Source organism: Alligator mississippiensis, chromosome 5, assembly GCF_030867095.1.
Source record: "Alligator mississippiensis isolate rAllMis1 chromosome 5, rAllMis1, whole genome shotgun sequence".
Taxonomy (NCBI): domain Eukaryota; kingdom Metazoa; phylum Chordata; order Crocodylia; family Alligatoridae; genus Alligator; species Alligator mississippiensis.
In genome coordinates this window covers 138,246,179-138,272,582 of record NC_081828.1, presented here as the reverse complement: position 1 = coordinate 138,272,582, position 26,404 = coordinate 138,246,179, and the positions used below count along the sequence as shown (strand labels likewise).

The following is a 26,404-nucleotide window of genomic DNA, read 5'->3' as shown; positions in this document are numbered from 1 at the left end:
AAGGAATCCCACTGCAAAGCCCAGGGGAAAGGATGCGCTACCACTCATGGTCTAACTGAAGGCAGAATTTGATGTGCAGACTCTTTATTGCTCATGGTGGTGTAGGAGCCAGAAACAGAATTTGATTTTCAAATCTCAGACCGAGTCTGAGTCTAGAGAACTGATCATTAAGAAAATACATTAATCAATATGATACTTGTGAACTCAAGAGATGGTTGTATAGCAAAATCACTGAGACAACCACCAGGCACCCTCCACAATGCTGTTTGCTAAGGGTGTAGTAGCACATTACTTTTCAAATGTGTTAAAACGCTCCTACAATGGTAGCATCCACACATTAAGGCAGAAAAAGACATGCTAAGTAACACCTGAGCTTCTCAGTTACTCTTCTTCAGGTGAGGATTATCTCCAGCTGGTGTTATGCAGTTTATGTTGCAGTCTGCTCCATGAGGCTAATATCAGCAAATTGAGGTCCTCCAGTATCTCAGGAGGCACTGTTCCAACATGGACTAGCTATCCTCCTGGACTCTTCTGCCCTGGGCTGACAACCGAGACAGCCAGGTTGCTGCAGGTAAGTGAGGAGGGGGAGAAGAGGAAAGGGGGGCGCAGGAGAAGAAGGGTGAAGAGAGTGTGGGTGGGTCCCGGTGCAACCAAATGGAGCCAGCACTGCTCCTGCATTCCCAGATTGAGCCTTGACACCCGCCTTGGGCAGACAGGGGCAGGTTTTGGAGGGGGCAGGTGAGCAGACAGCTGTGGGACTCAGCAGAGGCACTGTGGGCAGCACAAGCCGATCCTGGAGTGTGGGGCCAAAGAGCCTATGCTGACACTAGACAGGCAGTGAGCCAGGCAGGTATGGAGCAGCTCCTAGCCACACCCCTCTTCACCAAGCCTATAGCAGGTTAGAGCTGTGCACTTAGAGTATTCATAGACTCATAAAAAAATTAGGGGTGAAAAGGACCTCAGGAAGTCATCTAATCCAACTCCCTACCCAAAGCAGCACCATCTCCAACTATATGAATTACGGCTGTATTACTCCTTAACATGCAACTACTCATAGCACATGCTAACTTGAATGTCGACTAACATTTCTTAGCGTTAGTAGGTGCTGACTATAACATGTAACTACACTCTTTGTCACCCTTTACAGCAGTAACTTTCATAAATGGAACATCTTTTTCACAGTCAACTCATTTTGTATTCATAGATTCATAAATATTAAGGTCAGAAGGGACCTCGGTAGGTCATTGAGTCTGACCCCCTGCCCTGGGCAGGAAAGAGTGCTGGGGTCAGATGACCCCAGCTAGGTGTTTGTTGAGTCTTCTCTTAAAGACCTCCAAGGTAGGCGAGAGCACCACCTCCCTTGGAAGCCCATTCCAGATTCTGGCAGCCCTTACTGTGAAGAAGTTCTTCCTAATGTCCAACCTAAGTCTGCTCTCCATCAATTTGTGGCCATTGTTCCTAGTTACTTGAGGGGGTGCCCTAGTAAATAGAGCATCTCCTATTCCCTGCTGGCCTCCCCTGATGAATTTATAGGCAGCCACAAGATCACCTCTCGGCCTTCTCTTGCAAAGGCTGAAGAGATCTAGGTCCCTCAGTCTCTCTTTGTAGGGCCTTGCCTGCAGGCCTCTGACCATACGAGCGGTCTCCTCTGAACCATCTCAAGATTCTCTGCATCCCTCTTGAAGTGCAGCGCCCAAAACTGGATGCAGTACTCCAACTGCGGTCTGACCAGGGCTGTACAGAAGGGAAGCATCACCTCCCTGGACCTGTTTGTCATGTATCTGCTAATGTGTGATAAAGTGCGGAGCTGTTAGCCTTATTGATCACTTCGTCACACTGACGACTCATGTTCATCTTGGAGTCAACTATGGCTCCAAGATCCTTTTCCGCTGCTTTAATTCTGCACAAATGATCATGCAAACCAAACCATTCCTCAGTGTAAGAGGAAGCAGCCAGAAACAGAGCAAAAAACAGAGTTAAGCTGCCATTGGACACTTAACTACTGAAGCTCACTCAGAAAATACTAGCCTCTGTTTGGAGAGCAGAGCTACCCTGGCTGAGAGAGCCAGTCTCCATGATAACAAGAATGTTCTAAGACTGCAAGTCCTAAATATGACAATGGTAGGAGGGGGGGTTTGCTTTCTTTTGCTAAGCATCTTTCTTCCTTTGATGGTAAAAATGCCAGCTGTTTACTGTCCCCTTTCCTGACATGATGTTAACTATTTTTAGGAGTGGAATTAGTTGTAAAATGTAAGTTATAGCTGTAAAGTTTGCAAATTGATATATGAAAATTCTAGTTTAGCTTAGTTTTTACTACAAAGGGTTCCCCAGAGCAAAACAAAAAGCCCAGCCTCAAAACAATTTTGTTCAATTCACTGCCCTGGAAAGAAGAATGGGGTTGTGTTGCCTCTTCTTTTCTCTCCAGCATACCTTGGTAGGAAGTTTTCAGTTGATATTTGTATGGAGAACAGTTTAAATAGATCATTTAGGTGCCGTATACGAAAGGAGTCAGTTATTTAAAACTTGGAACCTGAATTAACATCTCCTGAGTAAAAATGATGTAACCGATCAGATAAATGTAATACCATTATATGCTGCACTGAAGTATGAAAGAAAGGATACAGATGGAAAGACAAATAACCAGGACAAGTAACTTTCTGTCAGAGCCAAAGGACCTTTCAGCCACCAGTGCTAGTTAGTTGTACATTTTAATCACAAAGCAATGATTTTTTCCTAACCATGCTCACAACTTTTACTGTAAAACATGCCTCAAGACAAATGTGATCTTCTGGAGTTAACATTTAAATACAGTGAAAAATATTTACAATGATCACTATCACATAAAAAGGAGAAGTTTCCATTACTGAATGACTGCAATATCTCATGACTAAAATTTTTCATTTCTAATATAGCAAATAGCTAACCACTGAAAACAAGACATCTGGTCAGTAATTCTAAAAAGCACAAGCAATTTCTTGGAAAAAAAAAAAACAGTAGAAAAATAACTTTTTCCATTCTTCATGGTAAAAAGAGCTATTCTTATCCTCCCCACTTCCAAGCATTTAAAGTGCTGAAATCAAGATGTTTCCATCCAACAGAAGACCAAAGACCAGTTTCTGGGCTCGACTGAAATAATGGAAAACTCCAACATCTTTGAAAAAAATAATTTACTCATACATACAAACACATATGCTATGTATTATAACTATGCATTATAATTAACAAAAAAGCAGAACTCAAAAAGCAGAGTGGAGATTGTTATTTCTGCACTAGTAAAATAGAATTCCAAAAAAACCGCACTTCTGCAAATGGGAACAGCAGCAGATTTTTAAGTCACAACTTTCCTTATTTTTCCTAGCATGGAAGCTGTCTAGAATATTTTAAAATATGCTTTAAGATGAATTTTCATGAACACACTTTGAAAACTACATGACATCTTACATAGGTAAAGAGAGTGATGTCTAAACATTGTCATCTGGTTGTGACCAACCTTAGGTTTCCTAAGACCCTGTTCATTACCTATGTGCAGTTCTAAACAAAAGCAATGCATGTTTAAAGTTTCCTAACATGCCTCAATCACTATTAAAATGGAGATTGAATTTGTCCACTGATGACAGGAAGCTTCCGTTCTTTAGGCAGGGGGCCAACTTCTCCTAAGGAAGCTGCTGTACAGCCTTTGTTCAAGCCAACATGCAATCCTTATGATCTGGTTATCTCTTGCCCTGTGTCCACTCTTCCATTTTTGATTACGAAGGTTGAGGTAAGAAGAGGTAAGAATTGTCTCCTTAGATGACCAGAGTATTTCTGACCCTAGCCAAAAATGGATTGCATTTGCTGTGGGTTTTTGCTCTTTCTCCTAAAAGTGCTGTCATGGGGATCAGATTGGATTTAATGAGCATCTTTGAGCCCTATGCAGTATTCCTCGGGGTTCATTCTGTGTCCCCTTTAGTTCAATGGGTACAAGGGGCCCCAGAAGAATGAGGAAGAAGCATGAGCTGCAGTGTTTTCTGTATACTGATAACACCAAGCTCCGTGTCTTTATCTCATCCCATCCAGCCAGCATTGCTGGTTCAATGCTTGGAGGAAGCTGCAGTGTGGGCGAAGACTTAGCTGGCTGAAACTGAGTCCAAATAAGACTGAGGTAATGGTGGGGGAGGGGTAGAAAAATCAATGAAGATTATTCAATTGCTGTTATTAAAGGTGGTTCCCAGCCATGTGTAGCCACAGCTCACAATCTGGTGTGGGTTTGAATCCCCCACTGCCACTATTTTCAAGACTTTCCTCCATCCTTACCAGGCTGCATGTTTGCAAGCTCCAAACCCTGCTCCTGTGATCTGTGCGTAGGTCTCCTCCAGATCTGCTTATTGAAATGCAGAGTAAAAACAAATGATGAAATTACAAGATAACAAGAACCAGATACTGGTAACTGTTCCAACCACTTGCTCCTACCCTACAATAAGTGAAAGCTAAACCAGGGCAGCCTAGCATCGACTGAGAGCCAAAAACAGGGTGCAAGTGGGCTGACACAGCAGCTACCATCTGTCAGCTGCTTCAAAGAAAGTCCCCACCTGCCTGTTAACCCACTGCTTTGATTGTTTGTCTATACCCATACTCTATTGCCTGCAGGTCTGCAAAATAAAAATAGATACATAAAATAATAGGTAGGGTCTCAGCTCTTACTGAGTCTCCAGGATTTGCAAAGAAAGACCAGGAAGTTTAAACAAACAAGCAAAAAAAACCCCTACTTGCATTCTTCCCTTTGTGCAATGGAAACACCACAAACATCCAAAGAATGAGCTGTCTCTTCAGTTCCTTCCTTAACACTCTATTTACCTGTTTAACTCCAACAACTAGCTGCCATATTACAGAGGGGAAGTGTTTGTTAAAGCTTCAATATTCCTGCCTTTCCAGTTAGTGAGTCAAAATTGCGATACTCATCGCTCCAAGGTCCCAGAAAAACCAAGAAAAACTAGGCTCAACATAGTTAAAGTGTTTATGGTAAAAGCCAAGCAAGCTGGAATTAAAAAGAAAACCAAAGCAACACCCCTACAGCTATCCTTAGAGATTACACAGTGGTAAATATATATTTATTGCAGTAGCCTAATTCTAGAGAAAAAAAAGCTTTTGTTAATCACCTTACTGTTCATCACTGAAAATGATGCACAATACAACAGCTCTTTTGTTAACCAGTACCTGCAACCAGCAGCGAGTGCTATTTGTGTTCTGTGATCTACTCCCTAGCCACATATTTTCTAAAGGAATTTATAGTGTTGGTGTCGATTCATAATTCAAAGTGAATTCCCCCCCTTGAGAGAGCGTGTCCTTGAGTCAGGCGACGTCAGCAGAAGTGTATGAGCTGAAGTATGCTGACGTACAGATACAAATATCCCATGGGGAATAACTAGCATGGTAGCTGTACTGCAGACAATGATCTGGGAGTTAGAGAGGAATGCTGTTGCAGAAAGAAAAGGCGAATCACATTCTGGGACAGATGAAAAGGTGTGTCTTATATAAGGCCAAGAAGTTCCTGGCCCCTCTGGCTTCCCCTTTCCACTCAGTCCATACGCCACCAGTCCCCAGCTTGGGGAAAAGGCAGGAAGCAGCCGGGGGTGTTCCCCTCTCCTCCCAGACCAGACCAGGAAGGGAGTATACAAGCATTTATTCTTTTGGGTAAGTTTTTCTTGTTTCCCCCAGAAGAAACTGAATGAATGCTTGTACGCTTCCAGTTTGTACCAGCAGTGCACAATAGAAGTGCAACACCTATACATGGCCTAACACATGGGATGTAATTATCTTTCTGTATTCGGCACCAGTGAGAAATCCACCTAGGTACTGTGTCTGTTTCCAGGTACCACACTTAAAATTGTGAACAGACAAGAGAGGGACTAGGGCAGAATAACAAGACAAAGAGCTTTAAAAACACAACCTATTAGGAAAGACTGAAGAAACTAGGCTTGTTTAATCTAAAGAAGAGAAGAATGACACACACACAGAGCACTATAACAGTCTTCCAATCTGTAAAAAGTTAAGGAGGATAAACAGAGTACTGGCTGGACTTGATTTATTAGAGCTGATTATGGTTGTTTTGGGGGTGAGGGCACGCTGCTGGATTTATTTTTTGATCAGGTCCTTAAACAATGGTACTTGTTTCTCAAAGTTGGTATAGTGTTGTAGCTGTGATACTCCACAGAAAAGGGGAGAAAAAGATTTGTGTATTTTTAGACAAGCAGGTCTGGAAAAGGAGATATAGGGCTGATCAGGGGCAATTCATTCTCAAAGTTTGTCTAACATTCTCCCAACTATAAAGGTGGCCCAATGAAAGGTAATACCAAATAAATCTTGCATCTTGCTTATGAAAAGTAGTTGTATGGCAAGCTGAGAGGAGTTAGATAGCTAAGGGCCTTTAAAATTCTGCCTATATTTAGGTAATCTGGGTTAAGTACTCTGATATCTCAGGTAAATGTGCTATAGAATATGGTGGTATTACAGTAGGACTTCCTCTGCAGGCTTGACATTTCTGTTCTTCTCTTCCCTCTTTTTTTCAATGCAGTACAAGTTAAGCCAACAGGACTCTGAAAAAAATGCCTGTTATACTTGTCTTACATAATGGAAGTGCACTAATTTAAGCACAGGCAGAGAGCTGACAAAACAGTGGCAGGTGTTACTCCTTACTGTGCCAAAAAAACCAAACCCTGACCCTTATATTCAAATCTTTCTCAATTGTTTGGCATCCAGTATGGCTTTTACTGTAAATCACTGCTACAGGATACAAAATAACACAGCGGAATAAAATCTGTTGGCAGTCGGTGGAAATCTGCTGATGGTGTACATATATGCATGAGGACAGGTTCTCAGTCCTGATGTTGGGCAGATAGGCTGATCTGGGCATAATACATTTGTAATCCGAGGAAGAGTTTATGCCATAATGCACGTATGCAAGTTGGTGATAGTTCACATCCTTAAAGCTGAATAACCTTTTATTCTCTATCCTGCTACAGTTTACTCACGTATTACTGGTGTGGCACATCTAACTGACAAAAATCCAGAGAGGAATACTATCCTGGTATGCTTCTGTAAAGCACCCAGCTTACTTTCAGTCACTGAAGATATTACAGTGTTAATCTGATTGAGGCCCTGATCCACAGTCTACTGAAATCCCTGGGAGTTTTTCCTTTGGACATTGAATTGGATGCTTGATCCCTGATTAAATTATCACTGCCTTATCTACTCTTTGTCTACCAGCTATTTAATGCTGTGCAATATTGCATCTGACCCAACTGAAAACAAAACAAAACAACAGATGTTCTATGATTTTATAGAGGTGGGAGAATCTCCATCCTTACAGGTTTTTAAAACCCAGCTAGACCAAGCCTGGGCTGTGATGATATAAGTAGGGATGGTCCTGCTTTGAGCACGAGGTTGAACTGGATGACCTCCTGAGGTCCCTTCCAACCCAGTTTTCTACGATTCTAAGAGCTCCTCAGTCAATCTATAACGATCTGCAAAAAGTGGGGAAATCTGAAGGAATGTCTCTTAAAATATTGTATAGAAAATCATAAAGGTGTGTCACTGCCTCTGCTAACAGGCCATAAGACCTTCCTGTTCCTTTTGCATGGCCAGGCACCTGTCCAGGCCCTGTTTTCATTCCCTTTGTACTTTTAGGCGAGGGATAAGCATTACACATCAACCTGTTTAAGTGAACAGAGACTGATTTAAACTGGTGACAGAACAGATGTTCAGTGCACATAAACCAGTTTGAAAATGGCTGAAACCAGTTTGAGAGAAACCTGGCTAAATGAAGCCTCAGACTTAACTGATTGGGGTCAAACTGGTTTATGCAATGTCTGTCCCAGACCCCTTCCTGGTTTAAGTTAAATCAGAATCCTCCAGCATCCCAGTTACTTTGAAACTCTAGGTGGGGCTCTGCTCCAACCTAGCAGGGCTGGCCCCTCCCCTCTGCTCCCTGGCTGCAGCTCCAACAGAGACTGCGGGTATAGGGCATCTGCCTGGCTTCCTCCTGCTCCCCCCCTCCTCCTCACCACTCCCTGGTGAAGCAGGTATTCTCCTGTCCTGTCTGCCTTACATAAACACCTCTCAGCATTAGCCAGCAGACCACGTGCTGGCTATGGTCAATGCTGTGAGAGACACGACAAAGGCAGACAGGGCAGTGTTGGCTTAGGGCTCTTTAGCTAATCACCAGGTAGCTGGTAATTTCCCCCCTTCCTTAGAAAAAGTTTTTTAAGAAGAGCATGAACTAATGAGAGATCCTTTTGTCATCTTAATGGGTTAATAAACACCGAGTCAGAGGTGTGATAAACACTGTCCAACTCCCCGCTGGACTGGGGATGGGAGGAACCCCTCCCTAATCAGAGCATCCTATCTGGGCCTGGCTACGCCCCCCTCAGCTCAGCCCTTTGAAAGGGAAAGGAGGGCTGCTCTAGCACCCCCTGGCTTCTAGCCTGAACCATTGCAGGCATGTGCTGGCATTTCCTCAGTCTAGAGAGGATGTCTGAACAGTTACAAACTGGTTTAACCTAGCCAGGTTAGACTACCCTGCAAAGATTGAATCAATTCAAGCTCAGGCTTTTTTGAATGTCTGTCCCTAGCCCTAGAGGCCAAACACCTATTTGGGTTTTTAAATTGTTTGGAGTGGTTTATGAAGGTGTGCTTCAAAAATAAAACAGAGCACCCTGATGACAGAGAGTTTCTATTTCTCATGGAAACACTTCCCTTCTTGTTGAAACAAACAGGAAAATACCAAATGTTACACGTGAACATCAGGACAACTAGTTTCCAGGAAAGCATAATTTTATATGCAAATCAAACTGAAAGTGCAATTGGTGCTGAAAAGGGTGGAGTGCTGGAATGAAGACAAAACTGAGTGAAGCACAGAACAGCTCATTCCACTGTGATCCTTCGCAAATACAACTTCTGTTACCAGTCTGCTGACAAAACCCAGGTCAGTTCTCTTTTTCTAATTTTGTTTTTAAATAAGGCTATAAACCAATTGTGATATGCTGAGCCTACTTGTAGCAACAAGGGCTGGGAATTTGGTCTTATGGGATGGCATTTTGAATATACAGTAGTAGTAATAGTTTACTTCCACTGCTTACTTCCAATAGCTTACTTCCACTGCTTACACTAAAACAATACAATGAAATGACCAATAGAAGTATATAAAATAATAACATTTATATAGTTTATAACTGTTGATGCAAACATGCAATAAAACTACCCATTCTATCAGTTTACACAAAATTAAAACAACATAGTATATGATGTACTAAAATAGATCAAATGAAGCAGGGAACAATTAAGTAAAAGGGGAATTTTATTTGATTTGATACTTTTTGATTAAATACTCGGTTACTGAAGAGAATATAAGGGTTGGCCAGGAAAATATAAGGCTGGACCAGGATCTCATCCCTAATTTTGGAAGCTACATTATTCAATTAATAATGAGAGACAGGTTACTGCCCCAATATGAGCTGGTGCTGGGTAGAGGGGATGCTAGGAGACTGTTAGTTAACTTGGGTTGGGAGGAAATCTGGGACAGAAGTTTAAACCAGTTTAACCTAAATCAATTAAGTCTGATATGACATCTGACTAGGTTTATCTTAAACTAAAGGTGCACCAATATATTGGTTGCATATTGGATCAGCACCAATAACAGGAAAATTAATAACATTATTGGCAATTGGCTTTTTTTTGGCCGATAACATCAGTGATGAATGCCATGTGCATGCAGCCAGAAATGCAGTCTGGCAGCTTGGAGAGCACCACCCTGCCTGTAAGTATGTGGGGGAAAGGGGCGTTGGGGACAGGGAAGATTGAGGACCCCACAGTGAGGGAGGGAATGGGGCAGTGGCAGGCTGGGGCTGGGACCAGGATGGAGCCATGGGCAGTTCACCCAAAGGGTGCAGGGGAGAGTTGGAAGGGAGGCAGGTCCCTGCTGCTGCATGGACCCCTGGAAGAGGCATGGGTGACATATGCCCCCCCGATTTGTGTACAGGGCAAGGGAAGGCTACCTGCTGTGGGCTTGGGGCCAGGGGCTGCACCAGCCTCTTCCCGGTGCAGGGGCTAGGCTCGAAGAGGGTTGGGGCAGGGTGGGCTCAGCTATGTGGGGCAGGCGGCAGCAGTGGTGCTGGGAGGGGTGGAGAGAGGCTGGCATAGCCCCTGCCCCTGAGCCCACAGTGGGCAGCCCGCCCTTGCCCCATGCACAAATCCGGGGGACACATCAGCAACATGGATGTGGGTGTGAAGTGTACTCTGTCCAAGTTTGCGGACAATACTAAATTGTGGGGAGAAGTGCATGCTCCACAGGGTAGGGAACGATTGCAGGCAGACCTGGACAGGTTATAGAAGAGAGCAGTACACAGTAGGATGCAGTGCAACAAGGACAAGTGCAGAGTGCTGCACCTAGGGCACAAAAAATATCCAGCACATCTACTGGCTGAGAAGTGACCCTCTCAGCAGCACAAGCGGAAAGGGATCTCAGAGTCATAGCGAACTCCAAGATGAACATGAGTCATCAATGTGATGAAATCACCAGCAAAGCTAACCGCACTCAATCATGCATCAGCAGATGCATGACAAATAGAACCAAGGAGGTGATACTTCCCCTCTATACGGCATTGGTCAGACCACAGTTGGAGTACTGCACCCAGTTTTGAGCATCGTGCTTCAAGAAGGATGTTGATAGGCTCGAGAGGGTCCAGAGGAGGGCCACTCGTATGGTTAGGGGATTACAGGACACGCTCTATGATGAGAGACTCAGGGACCTGGACCTCTTCAGCCTCTGCAAGAGAAGGCTGAGAGGTGATTTTGTGGCCGCCTACAAATTCATTAGGGAGATGCAGCAAGGGATCGGAGATGCTCTGTTCACCAGGGCACCTCTTGGGGTAACAAGGAACAATGGTTACAAACTGACAGAGAGCAGATTTAAGCTAGGTATCAGGAAAAACTTCTTCACAGTAAGGGTGGCCAAAATTTGGAATGTGCTTGCAAAGGAGGTGGTGCTCTCCCTTACCTTTGGGGTCTTTAAGAGAAGGCTGGATAGGTATCTGGCTGGGATCATCTGACCTCAGCACTCCTTCCTGCCTAGCTAGACAGAGGGTAAGACTAGATGATCTGTTGAGGTTCCTTCCGACCCTAGCATCTATGAATCCCACCCCCCATGCTTCCCCCGGGGGTGCACGAAGCAGCAGCGAGCTACCCTCCCTGTACTCCCTGGACAAGCCACCCATAGTTCTATCCTGCTCCCAGTCCTGGGGTTGCATTCACCGCCCTGACTGAGCAGCACCTACCCTGCCCCTGCCCCACTCCCTCCCTTACCATGGGGACCTTGATCTGTCCCCCCACACACCCCTTCCCTTCCCCATGCTGGATACTGTATCGAAGGCCTTCCTGAAGTCTAAGTATACGACATCCACCCCTCCTCCTGTGTCCAGGCGTTTCGTAACCTGGTCATAGAAAGAGACTAGGTTGGTCAGGCACGATCTGCCCGCCACAAACCCGTGCTGGTTTCCCCTCAGCATAATTTGCCCTGCCGGGCTCTCACAAATGTGAGCCTTGATAATTTTTTCAAAGACTTTACCAAGGATGGAGGTGAGACTGACTGGCCTATAGTTGCCCGGGTCCTCCTTCCTCCCCTTTTTGAAAATGAGTATTTATTCACCAAGGCGCTCCCGGGGGTTACAAGAAACAATGGCCACAAGCTAGCAGAGAGCAGATTTAGACTGGACATTAGGAAGAACTTCTTCACAGTTCGAGTGGCCAAGGTCTGGAACGGGCTCCCAAGGGAGGTGGTGCTCTCCCCTACCCTGGGGGTCTTCAAGAGGAGGTTAGATAGGCATCTAGCTGGGGTCATCTAGACCCAGCACTCTTTCCTGCTTATGCAGGGGGTCGGACTCGATGATCTATTGAGGTCCCTTCCGACCCTAACATCTATGAATCATTATGAATCATCTATGCTCCTTCCCTCCCACAGACTTACCTGCAGGATGTGCTATCCATGCTGCCAGGCTGCATTCCTGTAAATCGATTATCAGATCAGTATTGGCCACTATGGCTGGTTAATAATTGGCTATTGGTATCGGACAATAAAATCTTTATCAGTACACCCCTATCTTAAAGCAGGTTTAGCCATTTTGAAAGCAGTTTATGTGCACTGAACTTTTGTTCTGTTGAAGGTTTAAACCAGTTTATGATCACTTAAACCTGTTTGTGTGTAACTTTTGTCCCTAGCCAAGGAGATTAAAAGGGAGAAGGAAAGAAAGAATATTAGCTGGTGGACACTGACTTGTGAAAAGGAAACACCGTTAATGGAAGTTAAATATCTCTATGTATATTTTAAGGGACTGCATCTATCTTTAAACGTTAAATTTGTTATAAATTAGATTCATTAATAAAGTTGTTGTTTTTTTTAAAGAAACATTGCATTCATACAAAAATGGTATCTTTTTGGAAAGCAAAGTTGGACATCAACAAATGGGAATGTTATTCAAGAACAAGAAATAGTCACTGTGTAATATTGTTTGTTTATTACAAATTTAGCTCAGTTAAAGCTGGATCAGTCATGTAAACTAGTTCCTTCTTATAACCTCTCTGCTCTTATGATGCACTGAAAAAGTCTGAATCAGTTTTCCTAACATTGTTTGTTCACTTACTATATTGCTTTCAAGCAAATCTGCTAATAATCCAGTATAATCAATCACTTCCAGATGAGCTCCGCTGTGAATGGTAAAGCAAGTTAAATCATCTGGACTCAGCTTCTCAGTTGCCTTAATCTCCCTGTACCTCAGTTTCTCCTTTGGTAAAACAGGAACACTACTAGTTATTCACTTCTGAATTCTTCCTGTAAATTTTTATTGAGAAAGCATTCCACTAATGGAGACTGCCTGGTGTAAAATATACATCTAGCAGTATCTCTTTCCTAACAAAATAGAAATATACAGAAAGAAATATACTCTTACATCCCATATCAAACACTTGACAAAGCATTAGTAATCTCTCCCTCTCTACAGGGTTTATATAAAAAGGAATTGGTTAATGACTAATATGGAAAATATGTTGAACTGCTGACAATACACATAATCAAAGAGACATTAAAAAAAAACCAAAGTCAACTCAACCCATAATTTAAAAAACATTGAACAAATACTAATTTGAAAGCAATTTTGTCACTAACTATTGAAACCAATTCAATACAAACCTCAAATTAAACTGAGAAACAAAGATTTTCATTTTGAAATTCTGTTCTGCTATAAACAGATGAACAATTTAAAAGATTTAAAACTTCTAAAATATTTTTGGAAACTGACTGTTTACAGATTTGGCAGACATTTAACTTAAAAATGTTAGAAGTATTTGTTGTCTCTAATTTGCAAAAGAAGAAATGTCAGCTTCAGCAGAGCGTTGGAGAAGAATCTGTTTTCAACATATTCTGGACCCTGGAATAGGTTAAATTAACTGAAGCAACCGACCAAGCGCTATGACAGCCTGCCCTCACTCCCAAAACAACCATAATCAATTCCAATAAAGCTGCTGAATAGAATGCACATTTTTTTAAAGACAATAAGATACTACCTGACCTCAGCTTATACTGGATGGAATTTCAACAAGCTAGTAATACTACACAATTAAAGGAGATGAACAAATTGTACAGTAAATTATCAGATGCAGACACGATCATCTAAACTTTACATTAAATGGCAAAAAGAGAGACTTGTCGTGATAAAATCTACAGCATGCACTTAACAATTAAGTAAATCTGGCTGCATAATACTTAATACATTTGCTCACATTTTTGGTTTTGGACTGTGGCTGCACGCACAGTTTTACATGCAGTAAGAGTCCTCAAAGGACTCTAAATGTTAAGTGAAATTTTCTGTCTTAAATGCCTGCTTCCAAGTACACAGTCAAAGCTTGCACATGGTAAGGAACTTCATGCTTATGGCCAATATAATCATACAGACTACTAATGAAATCACCATGCCCAGAATTACACTATTCCACTGCCATTAGGCAACCACTTCCCATAATGAAATCTTATGCAACAGAGAGATGTCAGTCACACAGACAAACAACCACAACCCAACTGTTGCTGAACTGTATCACAACTGCACACAAAAAACCAACATCTGCCGCTCAGATCTGAACAGGCAGTATTCCTCACTGTGCATACTGTGGTAGTACCAGAGGCTTCTCTCAGGACTTTCTCCTCGTATGTAGCAGACAATCTGTAAACAGATAGAAAAATAAAGTGTCCGCCCCGTCCTCCCCCCAAAGGAACTATCAATGAGATGTTCATTTGGAGATGTTATAGTCATGTACATTTGTAATATCCATATTTATTTGTACTTAGCTTAAACATATATACAATCCGCAGGCTGTGAGCAAGCCTCTGTGAGCCATTTTAAAACATGCAATTAAGTTGGATTTTTTGTCTTGCAGCTTTTCCCATGGTGTGGGACGGAAACAACTCAATGGAATACTACGATGATGCTGAATCAAATTTTACTATAGATTATGATCAATTTGAAACACTTTGCAAAAAAGAGGAAGTGAGAAAATTCACTAAAGTGTTCCTGCCTGTATTTTATTCACTGGCTTTCACTGTTGGAGTTGCTGGGAATGCATTAGTAGTGGCAATCTATTTTTACTGTAAGAAACTAAAGACTAAGACAGATATGTACATCATGAACTTAGCAATTGCTGATTTGCTCCTGCTATTCACTCTTCCTTTTTGGGCTGCAAGTGCAGTCCAGGGGTGGGTGCTTGGAAATACCATGTGCAAACTCACTTCTGCATTATACACAACAAATTTCAGTTCGAGCATGCTATTTCTGGCCTGTATTAGTGTAGACAGATATAATGCCATCTCCAAACCTCAAAGTCAGAGACGAGTTAGGAAGCAATGCAACAGAACCTGTTTCTGTGTCTGGATGACTGCCATTTCACTGAGTATCCCTGAACTGATTTTTAACAAGGCCAAGGATATCAATGACAGGTATGAATGCCTACCAGTGTTTACAGTGGACATGGGAAAATCCTTCAAAGCAATCATTCAAATCCTGGAAATTATGCTGGGCTTCATGCTACCCTTCCTAGTCATGGTGCCCTGCTATTCAGCTATGGCCAGAGTCCTCTTCAGGTCTCCAAATGTTAAAAAATCTAGGCCCATCAGGGTTCTTCTAGCAGTAGTAACTGTTTTCATTGTCACCCAACTGCCTTACAACATAGTAAAGTTCTGGAGAGCCATAGATATCATCTACTTGCTGATTACAGATTGTAACATGAGTAAAACCATAGATGTTGCACTTCAGATAACCAAAAGCATAGCTTTATTTCACACCTGCCTGAATCCAATTCTGTATGTCTTTCTGGGAGACTCTTTTAAAATGCACATTCTAAAAACAGCAAAAAAATATGGCTATTGGAGGAGAAGACACAGTGAAATAAATGAAGATATCTCTATGAATTATGAAGATCTGACAGCAGAAACAAGTAGCTTTTCAATATAGCAGCTATGACAGCCTAAATATTCTGCATAACAAAAGGAAACCCAAAACTACTGCTTCTGGGGGTATATCTCTTCCTTGATGCAATTTCCACACAAGCATTACTCTTCAAGTCTCAAATGATGTTCTGACACAACTTGCCAAGATACCGTGAAGAAGGTCAAAATGTATAAAAATAAAAACCATATGGCAAAAGTATTAGAAACAACTGAAACTTATGTGAAACAACAGAAGGTGGAAAAGGTATTGGGAACAACAGCAATTTCCATGAAAAAACAATATTAAATGGAGCAGTTTGTACTACCATTAAGTTGATGAGGGATGAAGAGATTATACATGTCAAGTATATATTCAATATGTTGAAAGGAAAGAAAAATCACCAGCAAAAGACTATTTAACATCTTAAAGCAAAAAGTACTGTAACTAACCTTAAGTCCTTTAAAATGTAACATCCTAGATATGTAGCTCAAACCTTCTAGATATGTATCTCAAAACTATTTCTGGACTCCCTGATTTAAACCGTTTCCCTGAGCCTGCAGTTCAATTTATCCTCAACTGTCACTTCATAAATGGGCTTGCAGGTTTGCACTGAGGGAATAGATAATCTCTGGTATTTCTCAGAAACGAGAAAACAGCAAGGGATTTGTTCTCTGTGTACAAATGCAGGTGGCATATTTCAAAAAAAGCTTCTTTTGTATAACTATATACAATTCTTTTTATATAATATTTTTCTTGGACCATATTTCAAAGAGTCTAACTTCCCATTATAGACACATGCCAAGTATTTCATTTTAATTCTTGGTTCATGTAAGGTGATTACTGGGACCTGGGTTTTGTCATTTCTTACAAATCTTTCTGTAACTTTACAAAATCTGAGACTAACAGACGTAAGGAAAAGAGAAACAGGGCGCGTCTACACGAGATGTTTACTGCAGTTGCCTAATTAGCTCCACAGTAAAACGTCAGTATCTACATGTGTGGCCCTATTAGGCTGCAGTAACTGTATTAGCTGGGTTGGAGCAGCCCCGGGCTTGCAGGCTAGAGCCCCTTGCCAACTGAGGCTGTTCCTCCCAAGCTCAACGTGCTGCAGGCCCGAGTGCACATGTAAACACTGCACATGGGAGGAATAAACTCCAGTGCAAACTGTGACAGTTTATTCCGCTGAATTAATTTCACATGTAGATGCACCCACTGGGTCTTACATTTTATAGGTGTTACTTTTAACCTAATTTAGGACATATAGCCTTATTCTGTTTTATAAAAAGAACAATTCTGGTATGTAAGTGTACTGCATGTCCCTATGAATATTTTACTGGTGTGATTTAGGCACCAATCTTTGTAGGCTTAATTCACGGAGTAGAAATAACTGAAGCTAGAGGATATTTATCCTCAATGAGTGGAGTGAAGGCAGATATAGTCTTGGTCATTTAGAAAGGAATGAATGAGATAAATACTGTTCTGTGATAGCTAACAAGCAGTAATTTTTAAACTGTCCATATAATTGCACATTGAAGTATTTAAGAATTATACTTTCTTTTATACTCGGTTTTCTTTTGTTCTCTGTAGTCTGTTTATGTACATTTGGTAATAAAAGTAGATCTAACTGGATATGCCCCAAGCACTCCTAGTAAGCATTCATGTGCTTGATACAGAAGATAAAAGGTAATGACTACTAGGTTCCTCTGAAAGAAGGAAGGCGGACAGTTAGTCAGCAAACCTGTTGACCAATCCCTATGGACCATATGTTACAGGAGGTCTGTTGGCTAAAAACCAAGCTCCCAATTCTAGAAAGGGAGGTAAACAGCAAAAAATGTCAGAGCAGGAAACAGATGCATTGATTGGGGGGAGTGAGGGGGGGAAATGACATAAGTGAAAGGTAAAAAGATTACTTTGTTGACTCTACTGGGAAGAACTAAAGATCAAATAATATTAATACAGCTATTAACTAACAGCCAACTCCTATGACATGTTAGTGCTCTCAGCTACCACTGGCTGATTGCTTGCACATTTTCAGGCAATGCAGTAATGTTGCTATTTAAAATATAATTTGGCTGATGTTACTGCATGTATACAGTTCTCAGGAACTTCAAATGTGTCAGAATCACACCCTAAGCTTATCTATGCATTAGCATAGTCTTTTTAACTTATAAGATAGGAGCTGCTGCCTTAACTTGTAATAAATCTCAGTAGTGTCACCACACCCAGGGATCTAGTTTCTCAGAAATAGTCTGGGATAAATTTACATCCACAGGCTTTTATTTCAAGGGGTACAGTCTGCTCAAGCATATGCATTAAAAATACCACAGCGCATCTATATTTTTAATGCTTATTTAAAGTTAGTAAAAACCAATACAAATCTCAGCTCTCAAAGACAGGAATTATTCTTGTCATGAGTCCACATGATGCTTAGGGCAGTATTTTAACTGCAACAATCAACTACTGGCAGCTCAAACTATGAAGATGCAGATGCTTAAAATGGTATCATACATCTCCAGGAACAGCTACAGCTCAAAATAGGCCTGGGGTTTGAGGTTTTGTAGTGATGCTGAAACTGTAGGTGAATTAATATTAATGTGCATGAAGTCATTTAGAAAAGAACATATGCTAGCTGCTGTATATTTGCTGCTGTATAAAGTCATTTAGAAAAGAACATGTGCTAGTTTATATATATATATATATATATATATATATATATATATATATATATAGTGTGTGTGTTCTTTTCTAAATGACTTTATACAGCAGCAAATGCTGTACAGCAGCTATTTAGAAAAAAAACACGTGCTAGCTATATTAAGGCTGTTTAGGCACGTGTCTACACATGCACACACTAATGCACATTAATGCAGGTGTATAGACTGATTTGGGACTAAAGATAATCCCAAGTCAATGAACACACATCGTGTTAATGCACATTAGCATGTCTATATCTTTGCTAATGTGATTTAGCAATTCGCTTTATGCAGGTATCAAATTTAGGTGTGGAGGGCTCCTCCTACACATGTGTGCAGAGTCTGCTCTAACACACTAGAAATCTAGCACGTTGGAGCAGACTCAATTCACTGAGCCTGCTGGAGCATGGGAATTCATGCACTTCGGCAACCTTCCACATCACATGTATCAGCATCCCAGCACGTCTCTGCGCTAAAAAAATGGCAGCAGGGCACTTTGAAATAAAACACATTCGATAAGCTTTAGTTCAAAGTGCCCTGCCACCATTTCTCCAGTGCAGGGACACATAGGGACGCTGATACATGATGCGCAAGAGCTTTTAATCAGTGCAGCTCACTAACTAAACCACCTGGCACCACGTCCCACAACACATGTAAAAATGCCCAACTAGCCTAAAATCACCATTTTTAAGGTGCATCAGGGGCATCCATGTGTAAATGTGTGTCCTTAATGCGCCTTAAATCAGGCTAAAGCACCTTAAATTGGCTATGTAGACGTGCCCACTGTATGATAAGGAGCAGGAATAAAAGCAAGGCCATGAGTCAATTTAAGCACCGTGGTAAAAGGTGACTGTACTGCACAATCAGGGACATTCACCAGTTATAAATATAGCTAGGAAGTGGGACAGGAAGCAGTCTGACAAGGGATAATCCATCAAGAACATACAGTAGTTTAAAAAACAAGTGAGAATTTGTAATAAACAGGCAGGAAACTCTCAATGATGTAATCCCACACACAAAGGGCCCAGATAAAGAGAGCTTTATAGAAAAGCAAAACGCAAAGGACAAAACCCCCAAATCATAGTTATCTAATGGAAAAATAGACAACTATGCTTTTCAATCTTAATTTTGGGCACCGCACCTTAAGAGGGATGTGGATAACTTTGAGAGGGTCCAGAGGTGGGCTACTCGTATGGTTAGGGGCCTGCAGGAAAGGTCCTACAAGGAGAGATTGAGGAACCTGGATCTCTTCAGCCTCCGTAAGAGAAGGCTGAGAGGGGATCTGGTAGCCATCTACAAATTCATCAGGGGGAGGCAGCAAGGTATAGGAGATACTCTGTTTACCAAGGCGCCCCTTGGAGTAACTAGAAACAACGGCCATAAACTGACAGAGAGCAGATTTAGACTAGACATAAGGAAGAACTTCTTTACAGTAAGGATTACTAGAGTCTGGAATGGGCTTCCGAGGGAGGTGGTGCTCTCCCCTACCCTGGAGGTCTTTAAGAGAAGACTCGACAGACACCTGGGGCTGTGGTCATCTGACCCCAGCACTCTTTCCTGCCCAGGGCAGGGGATCAGACTTGATGATCTGCTGAGGTCCCTTCTGACTCTAAAAATCTATGAAATCTTCAAACTCTAAGGACTGAAAAGGATTAAAAATTGTCAAAGAGCAGTGCACTTAATTTAGCAGAATGAGACTTAGCTTTCAAGAATAAAAAGCAAGCCCTACCCACCATTTTATACTCTGCCCAATGCTGCTGCAGCAGGAAGATAATTTTAGCTCTAAAAACTGTACAAGTATTTTTTGTTTTACTAAATTTAAAGGGAACTTGAGTCTTAGTCACTGTTATAAACCAGTATTCAACTCACCACTGCTCCACCACTTCTTGCCATTAATTGCATAGCTATCTCCATCTCGCTCAATGCTGCATTCCATGTTGGTGGCATCACTTGAGGCAACTTCTGGTTCTGGGTATAAAATACATTCTGAATAAGTTCAGTGGTGATACTGCAGTTTTAACGTATAAACACATACATCTAGACCAGGGGCAGGCAAAGTCTAGCCCAGTGGTTACCAACGGGTTGATCACAGAGCCTCTTGGGAGTTGATCTGAGGCTGGAGTGGGCTGAGTGCGCACGTACATGCACACATGCACCCCTTGCCCCAGCCCAGCAGGTCAGTCCGTGGGGGAGGGAAGGGGCAGGGGGCAGATCGAGTCCCCCACAGTGAGGGACAGAGTGTGACAGAGGCAAAAGCAGGGGCGAGGTGAGTGGGGCCCCGGGCAGGCGGACGGTGGGAGGATCAAGCCCCGGTGTGGCTTGTCCGGAGGCACAGGGGGGTGGGAGGGCTCCCGCTGCTGTGTGCACCCCAGCAGAGACCCCATAGGGCACATGCCCCCTCATTTGTGTGCGGTAGAGGCGGCTGTCATTGCAGGCTGGGCTTTGTGACCCGAGCCCCACTGCAGCTGGCCTGGGAGCAGCCCGACGTCAGCTGCTGGGCAGGCAGGGGATGAGGCTCAGCCCAGCGGCTGGACACACAAGGCATCAAGCCATTCTTGGGCTAGCTGCAGCGGGCCTCGGGGTGCAAAGCTCAGCGTGCAACATCAGCTGCCTCCACCATGCACAGATCGGGGGGGGGGGGCACATACCCTCCCCCAAACACGGTGTAGTGCAGGTAGCTGCAGCAGCTGTAAGGGAGAGAGTAGGGCTAGGGCTAGGGCTAGGGCAGGGGCAGGCCCTGCACAGCCCAGGCAGGGCACAGGATGTTGCCGCAAGCAGCTTGTCGGGGTGTGTGGGGAGGGGGGGACACGCACCCTGGGAGGGCATGTCCCCCTGAATTTGCATGCGGAGTGGGGCAGGCTGGGGCCAGGGCCGCACTGGGCTCTTCCTGGCAGGGATGCTGGGTCGGACTGTGCTCAGGGCAAGCGGTGGCGCTGGGAGTGGGGCTGCAGGCACCCGAAAATTCGCCGTAGTCCCCCCAACCTCCCTCCTAGCACTGCTGCCATCTGCCCTGAGCGCAGCGTGGTCCAGCCCCACCGTCATGAAGAACCCGGTGCTGCCTTCCCCTTCCCTCGCCCCTTCTTCTCCAAGGGCATGGGGGCTGTGTGCCGGGGATCTGCATGGTGAGGATGGCAAGCTGGGGCTGGAAGGCAGCATAGATCAAGGCCCCAACGGTGAGGGCGGGAGCAGGGCACAGGCAGGAGCAGGGACTAGGGGGAGTGGAGCCCTGGCCGGGTTGGGTGGTGGGACAAGCAGAGGCCCGGGGGGCACATGCTGGGGCAGGATGAGGAGCCGGCTGGAGCCATGAGCGGCTTGTCTGAGGGGCACGTAGCCTGGGAGAGCATGGGGAGGGCATGTGTCCCCAGATCTACATGCGGGGTGGGGCAGACTGGGGCCGGGGTTACACTAGGCTCTTCCTGGTGGGGGTGTTGGGCCAGGCAGTGCTTAGGCCAGGCAGCTGTGGTGCTGGGAGCGGAGCTACAGGGGGCGTTGCAGGCACCTGAAAATTCACCCTAGCCCACCCAACCCCCCCTTCCCAGTGCCACTGCCTGGCCCCAAGCGCATCCCAGCTCAACATCCCTGCTGGGAAGAGCCAAACGCTGCCTTCCAGCCCCAGCTTGCTATCCTCACCATGCAGATCCCCAACACAGCCCCCATGCCCTTGGAGAAGAAGGGGCGAGGCAAGGGGAAGGCAGCGCCGGGTTCTTCATGACGGTGGGGCTGGGCCACGCTGCGCTCGGGGCAGATGGCAGCAGTGCTCGGAGGGAGGTTGGAGCACAGATTGAGAAGGCAGAGGCCCTTACTCTGCATAATGCTGTTCATGTACAATACGTTCCCTGTTCCCCGCCCCTTCCCCCACAGACTTACCTGCTGGAGGAGGGCATACCCCCAAATAATTTTTTTATCTCTCCACCTCAACCTGCTCCCCCACTTCCCTCCCCACAGACTGATCTGTGGGGAGGGATGTGGGTGGAGGGGAGAGGCACACAGAAGTTCTTGGGTTGCTTTTTAACTCAAAAAGTGATCTACTTAAAAAGGTTGGAGACCACTGGTCCAGCCAATGGGCCAGATCTGGCCAGCAGCAGACTCCATTTCCCAGCAGCCCCTGCCTGCATGGCTGAGGCTCGTTTCCAAGACCCCAGCCCTAGCTGTGCTGTGATAGTGCAAGGCTGGGGTTGTCATGGAGCCCGGCCCTAACTGCGCTGGCAGGGTGTGCAGCAAGGCAGGGGGCTGCTCCAGAGCCACTGGGATATATAAGCGTGAAGGGACGCAGTTACCATGCAGGAAGGTAAAGTGTTTAGAGATCAGGGGTATAAAACTCATCAGGCTTCACATGCTGGGTCCAGCCCACAGGGCTGGTCCAGTATAGGCACTGCATGCAGAGCATGTAGACTTGGCAGAATTACATTTTTATTTGTTTTTTTATAATTTTGACTACTAAGATCAATGTTTATTTTAAGGGGTATATATTGTAGCTGTGTTGGTCTAAGGACATAGGCAGACAAGGTGATTTGGGTAAATGTGATATCTTTTATTAGAACAACTCAAATAATTGGAAAAAAATTTTGCAAGCTTTTGGACACAAATACCCTTCATCGGGCTAAGGTTGCAGACACTTCCTCAGCCCAGTAAAGGGTATTTGTACCCAAAAGCTTGCAAAGAAGAATTTTTCCAACTACTTGAGTTGGTCTAATAAAAGATATCAGATTTACCCAAAAAACCTTGTCTGCCAATGTTTATTTTAAAGCATTCCTTCCAACTTTTATTGCTTTAAATTTCCAGGATTGCACGGAATAAGGAGTATGGGGGCAGACAATTTAGTAACGCTGTTAAAAGCTTTATATAATCACGTTAAAATGTATAAAAGTAAACATACATAAATCAGTAAAGCACACCTGCTTTAAATCATTCTATTCATTCATCACTCATCAGGAAAGAGCCAGGCAGGCAGAGACCAAAAGAGGAGGGCAGTGGCCAGTGGCACTCCGGAGCTCTGGGAACTTGGCAGTGGCTACCCAGTCCAGGGCGGGAAGCAGCTCCCCACTCTCCTTTAGGGGGTGAGCCCTGCTTAAAGGGCACAGGCGGAGGGGAGGGGATGCCCCTTGACAACCACAGCCTCCTGCTCCTCTGGGAAATATGGTGGCAGTGGCTGGGCCCCGGGGGCACCACTTTGCAACCTTACCCCAAGCACACAGAGGCCAGGCCAGGCAGGAGCTCTAGGAACATGGGAAGAGGCAGAATGATCAGGGCAGGATGTGCAGGGTGCCCCTGGGGCCCAGCCACTACCCCTGCACAGCCTGGAGAGCCAGGAAGCTATGGCCATCAAGGGGCTGGGTTGCTCTTCTGCTGATACCTGCCAGGTGGGGCTCACCCCCTAAGGGGCGTGGGGAGTTGCTTCCTGCCCCAGATGGGCAGCCACTGCCTCCCCCCTGTGTTCTCAAAGCTCCTGCCCAGCTTGACCCCATGTGATTTGGACAAGGTCCAAACTCACATTGCACCCAACCTGGCAGGGGAAAAACTCCCGGCAAGACCTAATCACACAGGGTTGCCAGGAGTTTGGTGCTCAATTCCCCAGCTAGGACCTGGACAGAGCAAGAGGAATGAGTGGGCAGTGCAGCTGGGGCTCCTCCCACCCCACCTGCAGTGGCCACCGTGTGTGTGTGTGCATGTGTGCACACAAGTGTGTGTGCTGCCCCTTCCTCCGTCTCAGATTTTCTTTCTCTTTTCTATTAATTTTGATGATTGCCGATGGAAATATTTCCCCATTGGTCTGTGAGTGTCAGGTGAAGTCAATGTTTATTGATAAAAACCAAATCCTGCCAAGACTAAGCATGGGCCCTGGACCAGCTTCATGTGCCACTTGCACCCTACGTGCTGTATACAGCATGTGCCTGCCTCGGCCTCCTGTGCAGTACATGGGGCCAGTCCAAAGCACATACTACACACAATGCAAGGGAACATGCACTGCATGTGGTGCCCATACCAGATCATCCCTGTGTGCTGCATCAGGCATGTTGGGCTGGTCTATAGGCCTGGTATGGATCCTGGATCCACTGTGCATAGTCAGTCTAGTATAGAAGCCACATACAGTACAAGCTTCAGCCTAGCCTGGCATACTGGGCTAGTCTTGTGTGCAAGCTGCATGTGGTCCCCACACTAGACTGGCCCTGCAGACTGGATCCAGACTCAGCGTGCAGGGCTGGGCTGGTGCAGGTGCCACATGCAGTGCACTCCAAACTGGCCCCACACCTTCAGTCTATGCCAGACAGGATCTTCCCAGGGCCAGTTCCAGTGTGTGCTGCATGGCAGCAGGAAGGACAGATGATATGGCTTCAAGGGCCAGATCTGGCTTGTGGGCTGTATCTTTGTCACCTTTGGTTTAGGTGACTGTTTTCTGTATGACATGTAACCAATGGAACTGCAGATGAACTGTCACTGACATGTGACATGTAACAATCATACCATTTCAACTACTCATGATTAAACACAACACTTTTCCTTCATGTTTCATCAAGGAATCTCAAGGTACTTCACAGAGGAGGGCAAATGTACTGTGGATTCTATTTCTAATTCTACTACTAGAAAAAAACCAAGAGTGAAGGTATACTTGAGGCAAAGAATGCTATCAGTAATAATTAATCTAACTATGGGAAATGGCAGCTGCTGCTGATGGGGACTGAGGGAGTTTAGCATCTTGCAGGATCAAGCCCAACAACCACTTACAGTAGACATATGGGTTTAAAACAATCATAGAGATGCTTGAATCTATGTCATTAACACAAAAAAAATTGTGTTTTTGCATTGCTCTGCAAGCACTATTGTGAATATGCAACATATAACTCCCTATAGATTTCAACTGGAGAAAAATGTACCTGTCATGCAGAAACAAGAACTAATTTTCCCTTGAAGAAGAGGCTCAAGCCACTGTTTCTTTTGCTCTTCAGTCCCATACATGTGCAGGACCTCCATGTTTCCAGTGTCTAGGAGAAATGAGAACATGTATAACGTATAATTCACATGGCATAAGACGTTCACAACACTATGATTAAGGAAAGGGATTTGCTAACCTGGTGCCTGACAATTGAAAATTTCTGGGGCAAAGAAGGACTTTCCTGTTTCCTCTGCAATTAATGCATAGTCCACCTGGCTGAGACCACTGATGGCTGGCAGGAAAAGGTTCCACAGACCCTCTGCTTTGGCCATTTCCTGTCAGAAAGTGTTAGATAAATAATCGGCAATTTGTTATGCAATTAAATTCTGACTCACAATGTGTTTCTCTCCCTCTGGTCAATCATGCTATGCCTCCACTCTGACTATGTCTCCCCTTGCCCAAATCTTTCCTATGACTAGCTCTCTCTGACAAACTTTAGGCTCCCCCCCTCACAGCTGACTCTTCCTAGCTTTCTCTCTGTTTACACCTTCCTCATTTCCTCCCACATACTCTCCCTATTCATTTCCTTAGCTTCCTCCCCACTCAGCACTTTCTTCTACACAGCTATAAAATGTTGAAACTAGTTTGCACCATATGCTATGCTCCTATACTCTCAGGAAAAAAACAGAAAGAAGGAAAACTCCAAAACCTGCTAAAAAATCTACCTATTCTATGAAGCGTTATAGCCAGAATGCCCCTGTGAGCATCAAAATATATTGTTTTTATTAGTGCTTTAGAATCTATGCTCTTTAGATTGGCACAGCTTTAGCTGTTTCAGCATAAAGCACTCCTGCAAAGCACAACTCCATTTTGAGATGGCTCCAGCACAGAGGCAATTGAAGAGACCTCTACCTATACACACTTTGCTACATGTCTTTTCAAGTGGATACAACACAAGAAAAATTCCAATCTTTTCCAAAGTGGGAGAAGAATAGTAGTCTATAGGGGGTATGCGAAACTTCGATGGCCGATTTGATTTGGAGAAGATTCGGCCCAATTTGGAGGCTGAATCACCAAATACAAATCGAATCAGGACACCAAAAAAACCCTCCAAATTGATTCGGAAAAGATTTGGAGATTCGGAAGGCAGTCATTCAGGGGAACAGAAACTGAGAAGAGGGAGGGAGAGCAGGAGGGGAAAGACTGACATCTGTAGCTGGCTAGTGACTATGATCTTTCCCTGAGTCCCCTTCCAATCACAGTGCTCTGGGGGAGAGCCGTAGAAACAGCATATACACTTGTCTGCAGCCTTTCTGTCCCTTTTGTGAGCTATTTCTTCC

General features: G+C 44.3%; 2 protein-coding genes across 2 annotated transcripts in view; one reads left to right on the top strand and one right to left on the bottom strand.

The window, feature by feature from the left end:
* The window catches only part of ACAD11 (acyl-CoA dehydrogenase family member 11), a 70,910-nt gene that overhangs the window by 14,331 nt on the left and 30,175 nt on the right, over window positions 1-26,404 (bottom strand). The window contains exons 11-13 of the mRNA XM_014602518.3: window positions 25,261-25,399; window positions 25,066-25,173; window positions 20,063-20,161 (exon numbers count right to left, since the gene is read on the bottom strand). Coding sequence (XP_014458004.1) covers window positions 20,063-20,161; window positions 25,066-25,173; window positions 25,261-25,399 — 346 coding nt within the window. The remainder of the gene's footprint in view (window positions 1-20,062; window positions 20,162-25,065; window positions 25,174-25,260; window positions 25,400-26,404) is intronic.
* Window positions 8,725-17,129, top strand: ACKR4 (atypical chemokine receptor 4). The gene is made up of 2 exons (XM_006273842.4): window positions 8,725-8,959; window positions 14,455-17,129. The coding sequence occupies exon 2, from the start codon at window positions 14,463-14,465 to the stop codon at window positions 15,522-15,524; it is 1,062 nt and encodes a 353-aa protein (XP_006273904.2). The 5' UTR covers window positions 8,725-8,959; window positions 14,455-14,462; the 3' UTR covers window positions 15,525-17,129.